Source organism: Herpailurus yagouaroundi, unplaced genomic scaffold (genome assembly GCF_014898765.1).
Source record: "Herpailurus yagouaroundi ecotype Mexico unplaced genomic scaffold, PumYag 191, whole genome shotgun sequence".
Lineage (NCBI taxonomy): Eukaryota > Metazoa > Chordata > Mammalia > Carnivora > Felidae > Herpailurus > Herpailurus yagouaroundi.
Window position 1 is genome coordinate 4,104,824 of NW_024412422.1, and position 22,381 is coordinate 4,127,204.

The 22,381-nt window shown below is 53.4% G+C and overlaps 1 protein-coding gene across 1 annotated transcript; it reads left to right on the plus strand.

Moving 5' to 3' along the window:
• Nucleotides 1–2: 2 nt before the first annotated feature.
• On the plus strand, nucleotides 3–22,039 carry MSI1 (musashi RNA binding protein 1; the record flags this gene model as incomplete). The annotated part of the gene is made up of 13 exons (XM_040443464.1): nucleotides 3–127; nucleotides 226–310; nucleotides 3,208–3,249; nucleotides 4,793–4,885; nucleotides 8,523–8,571; nucleotides 9,759–9,841; nucleotides 10,314–10,431; nucleotides 13,187–13,267; nucleotides 14,544–14,600; nucleotides 17,690–17,758; nucleotides 18,536–18,690; nucleotides 19,085–19,148; nucleotides 20,252–22,039. Coding segments are annotated over 12 exons (999 nt in total), but the record flags the coding sequence as incomplete, so codon positions are not given.
• Nucleotides 22,040–22,381: the final 342 nt, after the last annotated feature.

A 22,381-nucleotide genomic window follows, 5' to 3' on the forward strand; every position in this document is an offset into this window, starting at 1 on the left:
GGGCGCGGGGCCCGAGCTGGTCCGAAGGCGGGTGTGTGGTTACAGAAGGGCTGCGCGAATACTTCGGCCAGTTCGGGGAGGTGAAGGAGTGTCTGGTGATGCGGGACCCTCTGACCAAGAGATCCAGGTGAGCCCCTCACCCCCTCCTCCTGCTCCCGGCTCGCCCCCCTCCACCGCCACTCACTGCCTTGTAACCATCTGCCTCTCCCTCACTACGGCGCGCAGGGGTTTCGGCTTCGTCACTTTCATGGACCAGGCGGGGGTGGATAAAGTGCTGGCGCAATCGCGGCACGAGCTCGACTCCAAAACAGTGAGTGGCCCTCAGGGCTTCGGGGGTCCTTTGGGAGAGGGAGGCCGCCGGAGGAGAGGGTCAGGTCTCTCCCCAGGGGACAGTTGGACGGGGTCCTTAAGGAAAGAGGGAGTTTTCTGAGTAGAAGGGCTGCCAAGCTCTGAAACTTTGTCACTAGAGTCGGGGGGGGGGGGGGGGGGGGGAGGAGAAAAACCCCAGGCCTGCGGTGAGATGCTACATCCCCCAGCCCCTCCCTGTACCTACTAATCTTGATGCCTCACAGAGCAGCTTGGGGTGGGGCTAGGTCCCTCCCCTAGCCCAAATTGGGTGAGTCAGGGTTGCAGTGACCCACCCCGTGGCTTCTCTGGACTCTAACTAGTATTTGGCTCCCCACCACCACCGATCCGAACCAATGGCAAAGCATCACTGAATCCCCCCTCCCTCTCCCCCCCACTCCTTTGGTCTATGAGCTCCCCGCTTTGTGTGGAAGACGTGAACCTGCTTTGCCCAGGAAGGGATTTATGAGGAGGGAACTGGCTTGCCTGGAAACAACCCTTCTGAGGGCTGGATTTGAGGAGAAGCTGCTTTTTTGGCATTCAAACTCCTAAAACATTTTACTGCTGTCCCACTGCTCCCCAATGTCTTGGGCCCTCCAGGGGGCGCTGGCCCAGGCCCCTGCTCTAGGGGAGAAGGAAAAGGAGGAAGTCCGAGGAGGGGTTACTCTGTGATGGGGTGACCCGAGGCCAGGGGACCGGGACAGTGTGATCTCTCTCCACGCTCCCCCACTGTCCTCCAGCCCTGGGCCTCCTTGTGCTTGGGTCAGTCACTGGCTCCTGTTTACCTGCAACAATAGCTGGTTGTGCCCAAGAATTTGCTAAATTACCGCCTGTCCCCAGCTCCTGTTATCTCTGCCCAGTGGCTCCCACTCCTGCTTGCAGTAATGAGCAAATGAGGCCAGGCCTCAACTTTGCCGGCTCTGAAAGGATCTTCTTGGCGCAGACTGAGTGACCCAAGCTGGGAATGGAGAGACAGTGGCCTATTGTTTTTGGTGATTATCTGCCATCAAGCTGCCAGTTCTCCTACCATCCCCTGTCCTCAGAATGCACTGATGGCTTCTGCAGCGCTCAGGAAGCTGAGATTTAGGGACTGGGTCTGGGGGCAGGGTGGGGTCATGGAAGATTGATAAGAGAGAAGGGGGAAGGAGGGTGTGATGGGCATCCTTCTGAGGTTTGGGACTCAAAAAGGCAAGGGCTTTGTGTTTGGCATTCTCTGGCCTGGGAGAGAGGGGTGGGGAGGGAGGTTTATTGTGGGGAGTCTATTTTGGGTTCTGACTTTCACCTTTTATTTACTTGTTGGGTTTTAGTTATGTTGCCAGCTGTGAGTCAGAGTGGAGGTGGGGTGTGTCAGGGATCGGGTGTGTGTAGGTCTGTGAGACGTGGCTTGGGTACCATCTCCCCATCAGGGTCTGTACAGGGGGACTGTTTGAGGTGCTCTGGTGGCTGGGGAGGCTGCTTCCAGGAGAAAAAGAAGGATGAAAATGTCCGTAGAGGTATGAAATCACACCTGCAGACAGGGGAAATGGGCAGTTGTGATTTTCCCTGGAGCCCAGTGGAACTTTGGGAGAGAGACGGCATTGCCCCAGCATGGATTTTAGAGGCTCCTTCTCTGTGGGCAAATCCACTGGAGAGCCCAGAGGAGGCTGGTCCCTGGTTCATGCCATTCAGGCAGAGAGGAACCAGAGCCGGTTGCTTAGAACGAGGCTGAGTTTTGAACAGAAGGAACTTTGGGAAAAGATAGATCTTCCCTGCGATTGGCTGGTGAACTTCTGAGTGGTATCCACCCATGTGGGTGGCAAGAAGCTCTGGAATGACCAGGCCCCATAGGTCCTGCCTTGATCACAATGTCTTGCGGCCTGGCTTCTGCTGTTTATCAGTGTGAGTATATACCCAGGAGCACCCAGGTGCGTCTTGCTTTTCTCCTTTGGTTGTTCACAGCCAAGGGCAAAGGTGGCCCGCTGGTAATAGCACCTTTGTTTGCGCAATGAAGGGCAGTTCACAAAGGGCCGCTTTCACCCATGTTATCTCATTTGATTCCCTATGGCTGCCCCTGGGAAAAGTGGGTGTGATTATCCCCACTTTGCAGATGAGGGAACTGAGGCTCAGAGGGGTGAGCAAGTTACCAAGATCACAGGCTTGGCCGGGGCTCAAAGTTTCTGACTGAGTCCAAGTCCCGTGCCCTTGTGCGTCACCAAAGCCTGCGTTCTGATTCACCCCAAGCCTGGCTGCATTATCAGGGAGCTGTTTGCTTGCAGCCTCGAAGAAGGCTGTTAGATGTCAGTAGTATTGGGGAAACAGAACTGAGTCCATTCCTGGTGATTTATGAACTCTTCTCTTGAACCAAAGAGTATTTCCACCCACTAGGCTTCCAAAGTCTGGATTACATGCCTCACCTAGACTGGTATCATCTGTGTGAAGTCGGTTAGGTGAGGAAGGCCCTTGAATACCTGGTGCTTGAAGAAGTAAGACTTTGCTTACTTTGTTGGGGTTCCTGCTGTGAGCTAGACACCTTGCCAGGTGCTTTGTAAGCATGATCTCAAGTAGTCTGCAGACGACCCCTTTGAGGTGGGTGTTACTATTTGTCCATTTTGCAGGTGAGCTTGGCCCTGAGGCTCAGAGAGGTTAAGTAACTTGCCCAACGTCTCACAGCTGGGAAACAGTGTAAGTGGGATTTGAACCCAGGAGCCTGGCACTGGGGCCTAAGTGCTTAACGACTACACTTTTCTGCCAGAGGCTGTGGTGATTTCTGTCCTGTGTCATCTCTGTGTCCTGGGATGAGAGAAGTCCACAGGGCTGAAGGCTGTGTGGTCACCCATCTAAACTGTGATAACCAAGCCCCTTTACCTCTCCCTTCTCTTTCAGATTGATCCCAAGGTGGCCTTTCCTCGGCGAGCACAGCCTAAGGTAGGTATGTCCATGTCTGGGAGGAGCTGTGTTACTATGGGCAGTGATTTTCCCAGCATTCTCTCCTATGGGAGATGCTTCTGGAACCTTCATTTGGAGTGTTATGGGAATAGACTGGGATGGGAGGAGGGAGGATTCTTAATGTCCTTCACTCTGTGGATTGAAGACATCCTGCATCTTTCCATCTGTGCTCAGGGGTGGACTGGGAGGGGGCTGCATGTGTTGGGAGAAGGAGGAACCCCTCAGGGGATTCATTGTCCTGTATTTGAAGCCAGTACACTGTGGACCCTGAGTCGAATTCTGACCTCATAGATCACAGCCTCTAAACCCAATGCCCCTGGGGAGGTCAAACCCAGGACAAACACCCCCTGAGGCTTAGCTAGAGTCAGGCCAGGGAGCTATCTCTGACTCCCCCTCCCCATCACCTTTCTATCTCTGGGGGTTCGGTGTGTTCAGCTTGCAGAGGGGGAAGGGACCATGAGGTTGGTTACCTGTTGTCTTTCAACTCGGGTGAGTGGCTGCCCTCCCCGTGCTTTCTTTACCTAGTGCTGTGGCGAGTTCTTTTGGGTGTATGGAAAACAGAATTCTGAGCAGTTGAGCAATATAGCATTCAAAACTTTTGGTGCAGGGTAAGGGCCCAAGATTTTATTCCAGGTCCCAAGGCAACTAGCCAGATCTTAATTTTTAAATGGCTAAATATAGGGGACAGGAAGGAAGGCTGATTACAGTACAGGGAGCCAAGGACCCCTGAGTCTGCTGACTTAACTTGTGTCCTAGGACTAGGTTCCTCTCCAGAAGATCTCAGTTTCCCCATTTACAAGGGGGTTGGCAGGAGCCAGGATGCTGCCCAGCTCCTGTCACAGCGAAGGAAGAGGGACAGGTTTTAGGAGACAGGAAGGGGACATCTCTGGAAGGGTCCAGCAGAGGGCCTGAAAGCAATTATGGAGCAGGTATTCGAAGGAAGCCGCACCAGGGAGCACATGGTCGGAATTGGGTTAATTCCATTAAGCAGTTTGGTGACAGAAGGTGCTTTAGTGTTAGGATGGGGCTGGGAATTGCTGTGGATTAGCCATGCGCTCCTGGGGTAATTAGGACCATGTGTTCTTCCTAAAACAGGGCTGGGGCCACAGGGCTGCCGGAGGTTGGGTTGGGAGGAGGTTGATGAGGAAAATGTCGGCATTGAGTTCAGGGGAACCCTGTGATGGGCCTCAGTCTCTCCCAGGGGTGCTGGTGGGGTCTCTGAGTTACACTGTGGGTCTGGGTCACTAACCCGTCCCCTTGGTTCTTACAGAAGGCATTTTCCCCTACACAGACTCCAGGGAGGGAGGCACACTCAAGTCAGCCAGGGTGTGGGGTGCACAGCTGCCCATGACAGGCCTAGAGGCGGGGGTCCAAGGGGGAGCTCGTTGGGCGGGGGCTTCCGAGTCGCTAGGGCCACAGAGAGCTTGTCAGCTGGCGCCCTGGCAGGAGGGCTCGAGCCCCTGCTGGTGGCAGTAGGCCACAGGACTCAGATGCCCACTTTCTCATTCCCTCCCCCTAACAGATGGTGACTCGAACGAAGAAGATCTTTGTGGGGGGGCTATCAGTGAACACCACGGTGGAAGATGTGAAGCAGTATTTTGAGCAGTTCGGGAAGGTGGGTCAAAACTGGGGGTGCCTGCTGGGGGTGCTTTCGGGGGCTGTGGAAGCCCTGTAGAATTGGTCAGTATCAAGCAGAGTCCAGCCAGGTCATTCCAGTCCCTGCAAAAGGGGAAAAGGCGGCCGGGTCCTTTTTGTGGGTGAGCCCAGGCCAACCCACAGTCCAGGCATCTGTCCTATCTGTGGGCCTCAGCCTCTGGATGCATCCCCAGGGAGAGAAGCCACATAGTAGCTGTCTCTGTGGTTGCCCTTCCCCTGTGTTTTTCTCTTGCTTATCTTCATTCTCCCAAGGGAGGCTGCTCTCCCCTAGCCAGTTCAATCCAGTCACCCCTTGGCCTCCTGGGAGTTTGCACCTGTCCAGGCCACAGGCGGTTGCACCTTCCCCCACTCCTTCCTGGTAAGGATGATAAGGAGGCAATAAATACGACTCCCAATTGCACTCAGCACCCTGCTTGCACAGGTGGGAGCTGGGGGAGGTGCTGATCCCCTAGCTATTTGGAGGGAGACTGAGGAGAGCACCCTAAATTTCTGATCAGGCCCAGCAGATTGGCTCTCAGCTCTGAGGTGCATTGAGCTTAAATTTCTGGATCGTTTAGTTTACGAAGGAGATGTGGCATCATCAGACAATAGGGTGTCCCCAGAAAGGTGAGTAATGTGAACATCAAGGTCCCATGGGGATATGACCAAGAGGGGGCCAAGTTTTAAGTCTAGGGATGAAGGGGGGCTGCTGTGCTTAGTGTCAGGATCCCTGGTCTTCTCTTACATGAGATGGGCTACGGGCTGTGTCTCTACCTTGCCATCAAGGCATTTTTCAGTTGCCTGTTAGGCAAAGGGCAGAGGAGAACCGCCCCTTGGAAATGGGATGTGAGCTAGGAACTGGGTGGGTTTCCAGGGCCCGGTCTCCAGGGGAGAAGGGGAGAGGGTGGGAAGCCCCCTGGCCAGCGGATGCTGCAGGCGTGGGGGCCACAGGCCTAGGCTCAGGCGCCTCCGTGGGGACCGGGGTACAGGACTGAGGGCAGGTCGGCGGCCTGGGCCCCAGAGGGAAGGGCGCTCCTGGGAAGCAGCAGGCCCGCTCGGCTCCGGCGGGGTGTCTTTGTGTCTGAGCGCCGAGCATTAGAGCTCGCACTAATCTGATCCAGCAGCTGTGATTGGAGGCCGCCTGCCCCCGGGGCCGGCGTTGCCATGGCAACCGGGCCCCAGGAGAAGCCGTCAGCGGCCGCGTCTTTTGTTCGGGCCTAAATCGGCGTTGGCATGTGAAACCGGCCCGGGGAGGCCAGGGGGAGCCGGAGAATAGGCTGCCAGGGAGCGAGGGGGACAGCCGGGAATGCCAAGGGCCCCGCGGCGGGGGGCCCCCCGCCCGGATCGAGGGGCCGCCGCCGAGGGGGGAACAATGGTCAGCCGCCATGGCTGCCACTCAGGCTTAGCGGCCGCCGAACTTGGCGGCTCCCACTGGTCAGCAGGCCTCGGCCGCCTCCCCTCCCCCTGCCGGAGCCCCCCTGCCCCCGGGTTCCCATGGAGACCAAAGCCTATTAAGGACACTGGGCTGGGAGCCTCCCTCCCCTCAGCTGGCCCCAGGAGGGGACACCAGTGGGGGTCCCTGGACCCCCAGCCACTTTCCTTGCTCCTTGCCCTGGCCTCAACCCCACTGCCCCACTAGGGGTCTGTCCAGCCAAGGCCCGAGTTGAAGGTTCTAGGGGGCCAGGAGTGGTGGAGTTGGAAGTTGGGTGGAGGAAGGTGAGAAGGGCAGTGGATTTGGGCTAAATCAGTTTGTGGGTCAGGCAGGAACTCAAAGCTGTGGGATTAGGGAAGAGGGTGTGGCTTTTACTCATTCATTAATTCAAAAAATAATTACTGAGCACAAGTCAGGGTGCTCCATAGGATGGTCATCACCATAACTGACACATACTGTCCTCATGGTACCTTCAAAGCAAGGGGTGTTGGGCTGCTTGCTCTCTTGCTTTGCTTCTCCCCTATGTGACTGTAGGCAAGCCCCTCCATAATAAAGGTAATAATAGCTGTTATTTATTAAGCATTTACTGCAACCAGGTACTGTGAGTTAGTATTACAGTGCTGTCATTTAACTCCTCCATAGAATTGATAAACACCGTTATGCCCACTTTACAGATGAGGTAACCTGAATATGGAGACATAAAGCCACCAGCCCAAGGTTCCCCAACCAGCAAATGTAGGATCTTGGGTTCCATTCCAGCCTGTCCTACTTAAAGCCTGTATTTTTATCACAACTCTCTCTCTTTTTTGGATTTCTCTCTTCTATTGTTTAAGCAAGGGGGTGGGGAAGATGTGCTGAGCCCAAAGTGTCTGCGCAGTTTGGACAGTGAGGCTGGTTTGGGATTGGGACTCAGCATGCATCCATAAGGGTGGGAGTGAGAATGGCACTCCGCTGCAGGCCTCTGGAGCAGAAAGCTTTTTGGGAGGGAGGTGTCATTTCCCTTTGAGATTCTCCAGGGGCCCAGGAGCCTCCTGGCTTAGTGGGGTCCTGGTTCTCCTAGAGGGACTTCGGAGGCCTGGTGTGGCTTGGCGCCTAAGGAGAGCTAGGGGACCACCCTGTTCAGGGGCTGCCCTTGCCACTTAAGCAAGGAAGATGACAGGCTGGAAAGAGAGCCACGGAGAGTCGAGTCGGGGAGAGACTGTACCCCATGGCTTCAGGAAGTTTTCCTTCATCCCTCGGGTGGGTGATCATTTGGGGGAAGGTCAGCAGCTGAAGTGGGCTGTGTGTGTGGGTGGGGGGCCGGTATCAGAAGCAGCCCTTGATTTCCACCAAGGACAAATCAGACCTTAGCTTAACCCCATGAGGTGGCTGACATTGGCTGAAGAATTAAGAGGACAGGGGGGAAGCACCAGATGTAGGCAAAGGGAGGGAGATGGGACTGTGGGAGGGAAGCTCAGGCCTTTGGCTATCCATGTATCCAAGGGATTGCCTTGAGGGAGCAACAAGAAGAGGAGACTGAGGTGCAAGGGACTGGGAATCATGTAGACCATCCCCTTTCCTCAGCCCCCTGCCCCTCCCCCAGTCAGTGGGAGGCAAGCAGCCCAGGCACTGAACTCTACTTGCTTTAATTACAGCCTCTAGCAAAAGGAAACCTCAATTAAAGGAAAAGATCTGTACCGGGAGAGGGGAGTCAAGTCTGGCTGGAGTGGCTGCTGTCCTCCTGGCCTTTTGCAGAAAGGGGAGAGGCTTTCATTTCCCCGTTTTTATCTTGCTCCCATGTTTCCTTCTTTAGCACCCACTCCGTGCCTCCTTCTTCCAGGCTTGGTCTAGGATTTGCTGTGTGACCTTGGGCAGGTGACTTCACCTCTCTGAGCCCATTTCCTTATCTACAAAATGAGGATCTTACATTGCAGGGACTGTAGAGAGTCTGATGGGGCAAAGTGTCAGGCAGGTATTTGGTGTTTCGTATTTGCAGGCCGATCCTTTGAGAATCTGGTGGTTGAATGGGAGGTGCCTTGGCATCCAGTTGGGGGGGTGTGGATGGAAAGTGGTCCCCTGTGCAGGGAACAGGTTTAAGATAAAGCCTAGCCTGGGCAAGAGGGGAGTGGGTGTGGGAACCCCTCCTGCTGGGCTGTGGCAGATCCCCTGGTATCTGGTGGGTCCACCATGGCAGGCTCTGTTTCAGGTGGACGATGCCATGTTGATGTTTGACAAAACCACCAACCGGCACCGAGGTGAGTATGGCCCCCTCCCCCTTTCCAGGCCAGGCTGGGGGCCTGTGGTCAGCCAGGGGGCTGCAGGTCACAGCTGCCCTTTCATCTTGCCTCCTGACATCCTATCCCCAAGGATCTGCATCCTCTCCCGGGCCTGGCCTTACAGAAGGCTTTTGTCCCGCCGTTTCCTGTGCTAGAAACTTGCCCAATTGCAGACACCCGAGAGGAGCAGAGGAGCAACCTCCCCCCTTCCAAACTGAGTCCTCCACCCCCGCCCCAGCCAGTGTCTGCCCAGCCAGTGTCTGCTGGGCTTACCTTGTCCCTGGTAACCAGAGCTTAGGCTGGGCAGCCCCAGGGTCAGGCCAACTCCACAGCCCTGGGCGGTCTGCTCCTGCTCCTGTCTCCCCCCCCCCCCCCCCACCGGGGGCCCCCGCCCCCGCCCCCCCCCCTCCCCCCCCCCCCCAACCTGTGAGCATCTGGGCCACAGTGTGCATTGCCTGGTTGTTTTTCTCCCAAGGGCCTTGCCTTCTGAGAAATCCCATTACAACCCCTGGGGCCTCCCCAGGAGGAGGTGGGGTTGTTTCTCTGGTTGCTCTGGGGCTTTGGGTGTATTAGCCTGTTTGGGGATTGAGGTATGTGCTGGTGTGTGTGTGTATGTTGTACGTTTGTACCTGTGCGTGTGAGGGTGTCTACGTCTGAATATTTATATGTGTCTGGTTTGTCATGATAACTATCCACATGTAGGGGGGCCTTCGTGAGCACTGCCGAGTATTTGTGGGGCAGATGGGTACCGAGGTATACGTGTGTGTGTGCGCCTCCATGTCATGTATATGTGTGACTGTACAAACATATGTTTGGGTGTGCACACTTTTGTGGAAATGTAAATAAGTGTTTGTGTGTGTTCTTTCTTCCTTCTTCGGAAAGCACCTGAGAAAGAAAAGGCATGCTGAGTGTATTTTCATCACTGCTATAATGTTTTCTAATTTGCTGTGTGACCTCGGGCAAGTCATTTCACTTTGCTGAGCCTTGGCTTTCGAGTGTGTAATTGGGGAGCTAGGAATCCTGTCTCAGCGGGTGGGTAGTTGAGAGGTTCCCAGGCTTTTGTTAACTCTCAGGAATTTGGCCTGTGAGAGCAGTGGTAGTGTTGATATGACTCAGGCTGGGTTTTGACCACAAACCCTGTTTTTGTCCCTGCCTTTGCCCTCTAGGGTTCGGGTTTGTCACATTTGAGAGTGAGGACATCGTGGAGAAAGTGTGTGAGATCCACTTCCATGAAATCAACAACAAAATGGTGAGGGGGGATTGGATGGGTGGAGGTGCAGAGAGGAGACGGGATGCTCGGAGGTTCTGGAGGCAGGCAGAGGGGCCTCACGGTCAGTGGGGCACAGCCAGCTCTCCCACCCTCTGAAAATCTGGACAGGAAGCCAGTGTCTCATGGTGGTTAAAAAGCACGGCTGGTGGAGTCAGAGAGACCTGGATTAACATCCTCACTCTGCCACTTGTTAGTCTAATCATTAGGCAGATGACTTCCCCACTCTGAACCTCAGTTTCCACAACCGTCAAATGAGAGTGGCAATACTACCTCCATTCTGGGGTTGGTGTAAGCTACTACTGCGTGCAAAGCCATTTACATAACCTCTAGCCGCTAGCGGGCACTCCATAAGTGGGAACTATGAAGTTAATGATAAGGAGGCCTGCCAGGGAACAAGAGGGTCTGCGACCCTATGTCTGTAGGAGGAACTGACCATCAGGTCTCATTGCAGGTGGAATGTAAGAAAGCTCAGCCAAAAGAGGTGATGTCGCCGACGGGCTCAGCCCGGGGGAGGTCCCGAGTCATGCCCTATGGAATGGACGCCTTCATGCTGGGCATCGGCATGCTGGGTATGTGCTAGGCCTGCACCTGTGGTTGCTTCCTGCCCGGAACTGCTCCCAGGGCTACCGGTGGTGGGGGCGGGAGGGGGGGGGTTGGTGACGCGTAGGTGTCGCATCTCCTCTGTGGTCGGCCCTCCTGTATGAGTCATTGGGCGGGAGTGAGGACCAAGGAGCTCAAGTCTTGGAGCCAACCCAGGGTGGGGTGATTTGGTTATGGGGTGCTGCCCTCTAGTGGTAGCCAGAAAGTGGTCCTTATTAATTGATCCTTCTGTCCATCTGTCCATTTGTTCATCCATCCATCTTTCCAGTAGCTACTGAGTGACTATAAATGCTGGGAACCATGCCAGAAAATACAACAGTGACTTTCCTTGGAGTTTTGTGGTCTGGTAGGGAAAACAAACTAAGAATATAAATAAATAGGGTTAGGATGGAGAAGTATAGGGTGCCAAGAGAGCATGGTCATAGAGAACTTGACCAAGATTTGGAGAAGCCAGAAAGGAAGTTACATTGAAGCTGAGTCTGTGGGTTGGGTAGGTGCTAGTTATAGGAGGTCAGGGAAGAAGGCAAGGGTAAAGTGTTCCAGGCAGAGGAAATAGTATTTACAAAGACCCAAAGACTTTTGGGAAGGCAAAAAAAGAAGGTGGCTGCTCCTTGTTCATTCAACTAATATTTATTGAGCAGATTCTGAGAGGCAGGACCTGCCCTCCTGGGCTTCCCCGTCAAGTGGGAGACAGGAGTCAATAGGCAATGATACCACACAGTGCTTGGAGGCTGTGGGAGGCCCAAGGAGGCACACTAACCCACCTGGTGGTCAGGCAGGCAGGCTCCCTGGAGTAAGTGCAGGTTGCCAGGAGCCTGGGAAGTTGAGCGGGGGTCAGCAGTGCTTGGGGCCTACAACTGAGGGTGGAAAATCTGAGCTGGGCCTCCCAGGAAGCTCACAGTCTCCCTGGAGAGACAAGATGCGGACACACAGAAAGAGAACAGTACAAAGGAGTCTTTTTGCCAGGTATGGGGGGAGGGGTGCTCTGGGGATTCAGCGGAGGGGGCATGGTATGGGCTAGAGGGTCAACAGGTAGAATAGGTGAGGAGAGTACCCTCCAAATGGGGCACTGTCTTCTCTTGAAGTTTTCTTTTAACATTTTATTTGGAAGTAATTTCATACTTTCAGAAGAGTTGCAAAAATAAAATAGTACAAAGAGTATCCATATGCCTTTCACTGGATTCACCTGTTAATTTTATACCCCATTTGCTTTATCATTTGCTGTCTATGTGTGTGTGTATGTGCATGTGTGTATATATATACATGCATATATACATACACACATACAACACACTTGTGATTTTCCACTGAATCATTTGAGATTAAGTTACATGCATTATGGCTATAGCCCTTTACCCTTAAATACTTCAGTGTGTATTTTCTTTTTTTTTAATGTTTATTTATTTTTGAGAGAGAGTGAGACCGAATGTGAACAGGGGAGGGGCAGAGAGAGAGGGAGACACAGAATCCAAAGCAGGCTCCAGGCTCTGAGATGTCAGCACAGAGCCGGATGCGGGGCTTGAACTCACGAACCGTGAGATCATGACCTGAGCCGAAGTCGGATGCCTAACCAACTGAGCCACCCAGGCGCCCCTTTCAGTGTGTATTTTCTAAAACTAGGGGTATTTTTTTTTCATGAAGCCACATTATATCCAGCTCATACATTTACGTTGATACAGTATTTTAATCTATTTTCAGTTTTATCTGTTGACCTAATAATGTTCTTTATAACATAGTTTTGCTCTCTCAAATAAGATCCAGGCTAGAATCAGCTCTTGCACTTAGTTGTCCCATCTCTTTAACCTCCTTTGGTCTGGAACACTGAAACTGTTTTCTTTTCAAGGTAATTCATTAGCTGGTTTCACCTCCTTTAAAAAATAACAACAAAAAAAAGTGACACTGGTGGTTAAGAGACTTGGAACCAGTTAGCTCTGAACGTGAATCCCAGTTACACTATTGTTATTCACTCTTATCACTCGCTGTTACTCGCTATATGATTTTTCTTGTAAAGCTGCACATATTTATTAGATGCATAGAAGTAGCAGGCACCAGGAACTTGTCCTGGAGATACTACAGAAATAAAAAAGATGGGGGAAGACAGAAAATCAGCTCTTAGAAAACCCTGGGGATGAGTTCAGATAATGATCATTGGTGCTATCGGAAAATAGATAAATATTGCAACTGATGGGAGGGAGGACTCTTGTGGAATGACCTCTCCAAGGAGGTGACATATGAGCTGAGACTTGCACAATGACAAGGACACAGTCATGGGAAGATCTGGGAGAAGCGTGTGTGCTCCAGGCAGAGGAAAGAGTATGTGCAAAGGCCCTGAGGTGGGAAGGAGCTTGGTAGATTTGAGAAAGAGTAGAGAGGCAAATGTGACTGGAGAAGATTGTAGATGAGGAGAGGAAGAAGGCAGGAGCCAGAGCACAAAGCATCTTGGTACGGATTTGGATTATTCTTAGCCAATGTGTCACCTCTCTGAGCCTCAGTTTCCCTGTTTGTAAAATGGGTCTCCTAATAATACCAGCCTCTTAGGATTCCTGTGAGGCTTAAGGAGAGGATATGGTATGCAATGGTAAGCACACTTGTGTTTGGTAAATGTGACTGACTGTTACTTGTGATACAAGGTGGGGAAGGAAGTGGATGGCTCAGATCCTTCTCCTCTGAGCAGGGTCTGAGCAGTACGTGAGGCATCTGACACTAGCCCACTTGCCCTATCAGGTTACCCTGGTTTCCAAGCCACAACCTATGCCAGCCGGAGTTATACAGGCCTCGCCCCTGGCTACACCTACCAGTTCCCCGGTAAGTCCTTCTTGGTGTCTCTCTGCCACCAGCATGTCCCCGGTTCCCGGGCAGTCTGACTCCTCAGGGCGGTGTCTGGGGGTGCATGGCTGGGGGTGGGGGTGGTCTGCCTGCTGGAGGCTTGGAAGGAAGGGCATGTCTGAGGAAGGAGCACCTCTCCCCACCCATCCCCTCCTCACCCCTTCCCCAGAAGCTGGGGGCTCCCCCACCCCCACCCCACGTGGTCTTGCATGGCACAATTCTCTCCCAGGCTCATCTCTGCCTGCCTCTTGCCTTTCTCTCCTCCTCACCCCGTCCTGAGTTGCCACTTCCACCAGAGAAGGCATCAGACTCATGGTGGAGGCCTCCCTGAGGGCCAATGCCGGCTGTGTCTTTATGGACATGCTTATAATGACCACGTGCTACGCTGAGCTCCTTCAAGGCCAGCAAGACCTTTTGCGACCCTGAATGCTGAAAAACAATTTAAAAGCCTGACGATCACCACCCTCATTTGTAATTCAAAATAAAAATAACACTAGACCTTAGAATAAGTGGCAGGAGGCCCAACAAAGTTCTGAATTTTGCCATGATAACTATTCAACGTTGTTTTCTTTGAAATATCAGATATCAAATTTTTGCAAGCTTCTTTTTTTTTTTTTTTTTTCCTGGCCTTATTTTTTTTAGAGGGTCCCTAAGCACTTGCATTCTTTGCCTTTCAGGCTGTCTAGCTTAGAGTCCTTTCTGCACATTATGTTGTCTAAGCCTGACAACACTCTCGTTGGGGAAGGGTGATCATCCTCCTTTTACAGTTGAGGAAATGGTCTCAGAGAGCAAAAGTGATTTGCTAAGAAGACCCACCTAGAAAGTGGTGGAGCTGGGAACCCAACCTGAGCCTGACCTGCTCTAGGGTCATTGTTTTTTATCAGTGTTGCCTCCCCAGCTCCTCCCCCTAAAAACAAAAACAGAAACAAACAACAACAACAACAGTAAAAGAGGAGGATTCTGGAAGGTGTTTTGGTGCAATGTCAAATCTTTTAAGAAACACCAGAACGGAAGCTCCGGCATTGCCCCGTGGCCAGGGTGTAGGGGGCAACTCTGCCTACTGTCTCTCTCTGTCTCTCCTCTGTGTCTTCTCCACCTTTGCCTGCTGGGGACCGTGCTCTCCCCATCCCAGCTCTCGGGTCCTGTGCATGGCCTGTCCCCTACCCAGTGTCCCTGTGGGTGCATTTGTCCTCCCTGGGCCATGCCCCAGGGGCCTCCCCTGTATCTTCCTAAGCTGTTTTACGTTTCATTTTAGAATTCCGTGTAGAGCGGACCCCTCTCCCGAGCGCCCCAGTCCTCCCCGAGCTTACAGGTCAGTCGCTCGGATTTCGTACACCTCACAGGCCTCATGGGGAGAAAGAGAAGGACCCAGGGATTTTCCCCGGGGAAAGCTAGTGGGACCCTCTTCTCCTGCCCACCAGCCCTCTGACTGTGGGGATACAGCAGACTCTGCCCAGGCCCTGGCCAGTCTGTGTAGCTACTTGGCCCTTAAGGGTGGGGCATAGGGCCAAGCCCAGCAGATGGAGGCAAAATCACTCATTCATCCATTTGGCAAATATTTATCTAGCGCCTCCCGTGTGCCAGGCACCAAGTAGACTCTGGGATCCAGCCGTGAAGAAGCCAGGGTCTCAAGCTCAGAGCAGAGTGAGCCGGGTGGGGACTTTGACAGACTTGTGCACATGCCTCCACTCCTTGCCAGCCGACCCTTGCCAGGACGGGATGCACACCTAGTACTTTCAGATCTCAGTTTCCAAGAGAAGCCAGAAACCCAGCTTTTGCTTTGGAATGGATTTTCCCATCATTTTCAAATGTTGGCAACAAATTCCAAATTGTTAAACCACTGCAGGCCAAATGAAACCTATTCGAGGGCCAAATACAGCCCCCGGGGCTGCCCATTTGCAACTTCTGAGCAAGTGGATGAAGGTGCTTGGCCATCAAGAGCCGTTTCTCCAGCTGCAGCTTGCGCTTGGGCCAGTCAGCTCTGCTCTGGAGCAGGGGGGCCGAGTCCAAAGGGAGGGGAGGGGTATGTGCAAATGAGGTGGGCTGCAAGGGGTTTCTCTGTTCAACCTGCTTCTTTCCCCACCCCACCCTAGACTCTCCCCCCCAACCTGGCCGTGTGTGGAGGACGTGAGCATGGATGCTGCTTTAGATGAGACCTTCCTTCCAAGGGGTGCTCAGGGGTCCCTCAAAGTGGGGGGAGGGGAAAAAACAGGGGGTGAGGAAAGGGGAGGAGTAAAGTGTCCTATAGGTGGGGGTGGTAGTGGCCCTTCCCTGAGCAGAGTTGGGTTCGACCCGCGATGGGGGGTTGGAAGCGGGGGTTCCTTTCTACTCATCTAAGAGCATTGTGTTGAGGACCTACAGTGTGGGACACTCCGCCAGGCCCTGGGGGCACAGCAGGGGCAGGACAGAGCCAGGCCCTGCTCTCACAGGACTTGCAGCCTAGAGAGGAAAACAAATACTTATATAAATGAGTAGTCCTTTACAGTCGTGAAGCTCTTGCTCCGGTTGGCCACGCTGAGTTTGCTTTGTGGAAATGCCTCAACAGACCAGGAACCAGACCTCAAAGCCCAGCCCCTGCCCTTAAAGAAGTGAGAAAGAAATGTCCCCTCAGCAGATAGCTTGGTGCAGGGGAAGGGGTTTCCCCTGGAGGTGTGGGGTCTGAACTTTTCTCTTGCCTTCAGGAGACATGGGTATTTTCCTTCACGCATTCAGTAGAGATTTATCATGTCAGATGCTGTTCCAGGCAGTGGGGATACCACAGTGAATGAGACAGACAAGGCCCCTGCCCTCCTGGAGCTGGAGAAAGACAACAATAAACAAGTAGACAACCAAACAAATAAAATACTTGTGGAGGGTGAGAAGTTCCATGAGGAAAATAAAACAGGGAGATGTTCTAAGGCCTTGGGGCCAGGGCCAGGGGGCTGCCTTTGCGAGGATGGTCAAGGAAGGTGATGTCTGGACGAGGAGCCAACTGTATGTATGGCTCTTAGGCAAGGTGCCTTCACAGTGTGGGAACACTGCGGTCCCAGACTTTAAGCCCCCAGACCAAAGGCCTTGCCAGGAATTTTCAGGAGCCATTTCCAGGTCCTTAGCCCCAGGTCCAGTTCCAGTTCAGGGTCAAGGTCACCAAAACAGCCCCCAGAAGGTGCATCTTGGGATGGGAGACAAGTATTCCTGAGGGCAAACCAGCTCAGAAGATCCTGGCTCTGGGTGGGGTTGTAGCCTGAGGGGCTGCAGTGGCAGAGCCAAGCAGTAGGGGGCGCCCACCACCCCAAGCCAAGGGAGCACCAGGTTCAAGCCAATGGCTTATTTAAAAAGAGGCTCCGAAAAAAAAAAAATAAATAAAAATAAATAAAAATAAAATAAAAAGAGGTTCCACCCTCCCCCCCGCCAAAAAAGAAGAGGGAGGCCCCTTTTAGGGGCTCATGGCTGGCTCAGTCCATAGAGCATGCGACTCTTGACCTTGGGGTTGTGAGTTTGATCCCCTGGATGTAGAGATTTTTTTTTTTTAATCTTAAAAAAAATAATTAAAAAAAAAAGGTTCCTTTTACTCCTTCGGCAGACATGTATTAAACACTACTGTGTATAAGGCACTGTGGAGGCGGACTGGAGGTAGACAGCAAACAAGGGAATAGCAATTATCTCTGTGTCTGAAGAGGGGATCCGAGAAAAGGGGGCTAGAGGAATTGGGGGGAGGTAGTGGTCACTTCTGGCTGGGTGGCAGTCAGGGGAACCCTGAGGCAGGGAATTGGGGTGCACACAAGCTACTGAGGGCGTGCTCTCAGGAGAGGGACAGTGAGGGAAACAGGACAGGCAGCAGAAGGGTTGAAGCCAAATTGTGGCCTTGACTGGAATCTGGCTTCAGCCTGATTCCACAGGCAGCTCTGGGGCACTCACCGCACCTCAGATAAGGTCCCACCCTGAGGCAGCAGGCCTGGCTTCTTGCACCCCATGTCAGTCAGTCACTGGCTGCAGTCGGCTGAGGTTGGGATGAGGGCTGTAACCTCCCGGGGACCTCTGAGCTAGGTGGCCCCATTCGGCGGCCAAGGGCACTCTCTGGAGAAGGGGGCATCGCTCAGAGCAGCTGGGGGGGGGGGGGTGCCCCGCCCCTACCCCCACCCTCTAGTTGTTTTATGTGGTTCATATGTGTCCCTTGAGTCCAGGGGGGAAACCGAGGTTCCATCCATTACTAGGAGGCCATCCGCTCTCCTACCTTTCTCCATCCATTCCGTGGGTCAGGACATAATTGGTGGCCCAAAGGAGTTCTTTCTGCCTCGGCACTGGCGCTGCACCGACCCTCTGAGGTGGGGTAAGGCTGGAGAGACGGCCCAGAGGGGGCCTCCGTTATCCACCTCCGTGCCTTCAGCCACCACACTGAAGTGCCCATACCTTCCCTTTTAGCCATTCCTCTCACTGCTTACGGACCAATGGCAGCAGCGGCGGCGGCAGCAGCTGTGGTTCGAGGGACAGGTAAGGCCTTCTGGGATGCAGGAAGCTGACGAGGGGTGGGCAGAGAAGTCTAGAGGGAAGGGGAGGTAGCCACTGCCACCTTTTGCAGAGGGACTTATTCATTTGCTCCACAAACATTCACTGAGCACATTCCTGGTGAGCCAGCCAGGAAGGGGACCCCTTGTCCTCAGCTTACAGGCTGGTGGGGGCATCAGGTTTTATTACAAAGGCAGTAAATTCTGAAGGATGATTCTGCTCTGCTGGGGAAGTCAGGGCCTAGGAGAGCTCACAGCTGGAGCCTCTCAGGACGGCTTCCAGGAGGAAGGGGCTCTTAACTTCTAATTTGAAGGCAAGAGGAAGAAAAGTGTCCCCCAGGGAGGTCAGTTAGCATTAGGGGGAGCACAGGAATGGGGAGTGGAGAGAAGAAGGTAGGAGAAACCAGGTCCTGGGGAGACACGGATCATTTAAGTAGTGGAGTGATGTCGCTTTTAGAAAATGCACTCAGCTGCAGCATGGGGAGAAGTCTGATGGGGCCCAAGAGGGGAGGCCTGGAGGTCAGTGAGGAGGCTGCTAAATGGTCAGACAAGATGGTGGGAGTGGATGGACTTGGAGAGACCTCCAGGAAGTGGACCCACAGGCCCTGCTGGGATGTAGGGTTGAGGGCGAGGGAAGGGTGAAGTCAGGGTGGGTGGAACAGGTTTGAGGGGGTGTTGTGGGGCAACAGTGGGCGCCGCGGCTATCACCGTCTTCTTTCTGGGTTGCCAGGCTCTCACCCCTGGACGATGGCTCCCCCTCCAGGTTCAACTCCCAGCCGCACGGGGGGCTTCCTGGGGACCACAAGCCCTGGCCCCATGGCCGAGCTCTATGGGGCAGCCAACCAGGACTCGGGGGTCAGCAGTTACATCAGCGCTGCCAGCCCCGCCCCCAGCACCGGCTTCGGCCACAGTCTTGGGGTGAGTGGCTGGTCCTGGAAGACTCAGAAGTTGGAGGAGGGAGAGGCTTTGTCTTTCTGCACAGGCAGAAGGGAGCCAAGGGATGATGGATGGAAAAAGAGTGCCACCTAGGGGGACCCGTGGGGGGGGGGTGTCATCATTCAGTGTGCCGGGCATGAGGCTCTGGGGACATCACGCAGACTCACCATCTCTGCCCACCCAGATTCTAGCTCAGGAATGTCCTAATTTTAACCAGGGTACTGGTAATATACAGATTCCAGGCCCTACCTGCGGTGGAGATGATATGGGCAGGGCTACAGAAGGGTCCATGCTTCACCCTTGGTCGGAAGAGAGGAGCCCCGGGACCTTCTCTGCTTCCCTAAGAATCCAGGAATCAAATTTTTTTTCTTCCCAGGGCCCTTTGATTGCCACAGCTTTCACCAATGGGTACCACTGAAGCAGGAGACAGGTGGCAGGAGGTGAGGAGGTGGGCAGGGGTCGGGTGGGGGTGGCCCTGGGCAGGCTCATATGGGCAGCCCAATCTGGGCCACAGACCTTGTCCCTGCCTTCATGGAGCCCACAGTCCGGGGAGGAGACGGAACTTCCAGCAGCGGTCAATGAACCTGAAAAGCTGCTCCACCCGCTACCTAAAAAATGTAAATGAAAAACACAAGGCAACACATACTACCTATCAGGCAAAGAGTTTTTAAGATTGCTAATGCCCAACATTGATGAGGGTGTACGGGAAGCAACGTGTAAATTGACTCAGGGTTTCCAAAGGGCGGACTGGCAGTATTTATCTAGATTTTAAACATTCATGTCCTTGACCCAACAATTCCACTTCTAGGCATTTATTTGAAAAACTGCAAGGGACTGGGGCGCCTGGCTATCTCAGTCAGAAGAGCATGCGACTCTTGATCACGGATCATGAGTTCAAGCCCCACGTGGGTGTAGAGATTAAACAAAAAATTTTTTAACTGCAAAGAACTGATATGCCCATCAAAAGGAGAGTGTTTAAATAAATTAGAGCATTTGCATACAATGGAATATTACACAGCCATTAAAACAGGATACTGTCAGCAGATATGCACATCCAGAGAGTGTGAGAGAGATAACTCTGTACACACAGTCATATGAGGATACTGTGTGAACCTGGGACCTTTCCTTCCTTCCTTCCTTCCTTCCTTCCTTCCTTCCTTCCTTCGTGCATTCATTCAAACAACTAGTTATTGAGCCCTGTTTCAGGAAAGAAGGGTGTATGAGACAGATGAGTTCCCGCTCTCATTCTACAGACAAAAATCAAGCGAACAAACGAGATACTTCCAAATGATGTGGGAAGGGGTTACTTCAAATTAGAGATTCAGAGAAGGTGCCTCTGAGAAGTTGGCGATAGAATAAACCCAGTCATTGAAAATCTAGGGAAAGAGCATTACGAACTGGGAACAGGGCCTGCGAAGTGTGTGAGCAAAGCTCTTCTAGGAGAGCCTACCTGTGTTCTGGGGACCCCCAAAGAGAGGCTGGGGTGGGGAGGTGGCAGGTTGCCACAGGGTCCCCGTAACCGTAACCTCCTGCTGTGTTCCAGCGCCCCAGCCTGCAGCTGACTGAGGACCACAGTGAGCCAGCGAGGGGGCGGGGACACCTCAGCCGCAGCCGCCGCCCCCTCCCCCGCAGCGACTCGGACCGCTACTGCCTGCCCCCAACTCCCTGGGCCCGGCCCCTGCCCTGCTGCCCCGGACAGCGTCTGGCTCCCCTACTAACCTCCCTCTCTTCCGCCCTTGGCATCCCTCCCCACCTGCTCCTCTCCTGCCCGCTTTTATTTATTTTGGATTAGCCGGTTGCCCCACCCCCACCCCTCTGGTTCTCCCCTCTCAGGTCTGCGCCCCTTCCTCCCTGCCCCTCCCTATAGGACCCTCCCCCACAGAAGGCTTTTGTATTTGTGCATAGCTAGAGTGAGGGCGGAGGGGGTCTGCTACAGGCCGCAAGCCCTACACTTGTTTTTTATTCTGATTTCCCCTCCTTTTCTCTTTCCTTTTTTTTTTTTTTTTTTAAAGAAACCGTTTTTTAAACTATTTCTAGGTTTGTGAATGTGAAGCCCCAGGCCGTAGGGGGCCAGGGGCCAGGTGCCCCCCACCAGCTGAGAACAAAATGTCTATGTGGGTGTGGGCTCCTGGCCACCTCCCTCCAGCCCTGGAAAGGAGGACAGGGTTGTGTAGGCCAGGCCAAGCCCCTGGAACCATCCCGTCCTGTATCATATGTAAATACTGTGAGGTGAAGCCCCTTCCCCTCTCTAAGACCCCTTGGGGGTGAGGGCATTGCCTCACCCCACCCGGCAAAGGTCTCCCCCTGTGTTTCTGTCTCCTCCTCAGACACCGTTACTGTAAGCTTGCAGGCCTCAACTGTGGCCAAGGCAAGCCCACTCACTCAGGCCCTAGGGGTCAAGGCCTTGGGCCTGCTCACCCCAAAAACCCAGCATGGGGGCAAGGGGTGAGGAAAGAGAAGGGCTCGCCCGGAACCACTGCTGGAAAGGAATTAACTCTCCAAAGGTCTCCCCTGCTCCCTGCCTAGGTCAGGCCTTCATGGTTTCTGCTCTGAGCCCCCCATGAGCGGGCATCAAGGGGGTACTTTGGGAAGGGGCGGACCCCAGGGGAAAGCAAAGGGCTTCTCAGGGAACCCCCACATTCTCTCACTGAAGTTTCCCACCAGGATGGTCCCATGGCCAGAGCCCCTTGGCATCCCCGAGCCCCCAAGCCCCCTTCAAAGGAAAAAGAGGCTCAGGGTCTGACTTCATGAACAGTGAGTGACCTGGCTGGCATGGCAGGGCTGAGGCCCACTTACCTGTTGTTGGCCCCCCCCTATGTCCCTCACCCCAGGTCTGAGGCTGGGGACCTAAGCTCTCTTCCCCATCACAGTTCCCATCCCTAAAAACCCCTTTGGAGAGTTAATTGTCTGTGTGAGGTGCTTAACCTATTAGCCCTGAGAACACAAAGCAATAATCTTTGTTACTGAGATGCGCGGCTGTTCGTGGTTGTTTTTTTTTTTTTTTTTTAATGTTTCCTAATAAAAGAGAAGCTGCATTTTATTGGTTTTTATTTTTAATTTTCTACACGTTTGAGCTGAGTCATGAGAGACTCAGCTTCCTTCTCCTCCCCTTCTTGTGACCCCATCCCACCCCACTGGGCCCACCTATGGGCTCAGGGCCCTGGAATTCCGTTTTCTGATTTGTTTGGGGAATTTTTAAAAAAGATGTTACATGGTGTTTTGAAGCCAGCAAGTTACCACCCTCCGGTGTCTCTTCTCTCCACATCTGTAACTTCTTTTTCCAGGTTTTATTTTCAGTTTTAAATTCCTAATAAATTATTTGAAAACGGTGCTGGGTTTGTGAATGTCTTGCATCTCTGTGTACATTCAGGTCCAGGTACCCCAATGATACCCTATTTTCTCTTCTGCATTTCTTCTGAAAGTCTACACTGTCCACTTGGCCCGGCTTCCATGTACAACTTCTTGACCAGCCTCAAAGCTTCGTGTTGACCATGAGATACCACTTCACACCCATTAGGGTGGCCATTAAAAGGGCGGGGGCAGGAAGGGCACCTGGGTGGCTCAGTAGGTTAAGCGTCTGATTTTGGCTCAGGTCATGATCTCAAGGTTCGTGGGTTTGAGCCCCACCTCAGGCTCTGCACTACCCATGAAGAGCCTGCTTGGGATTCTCTCT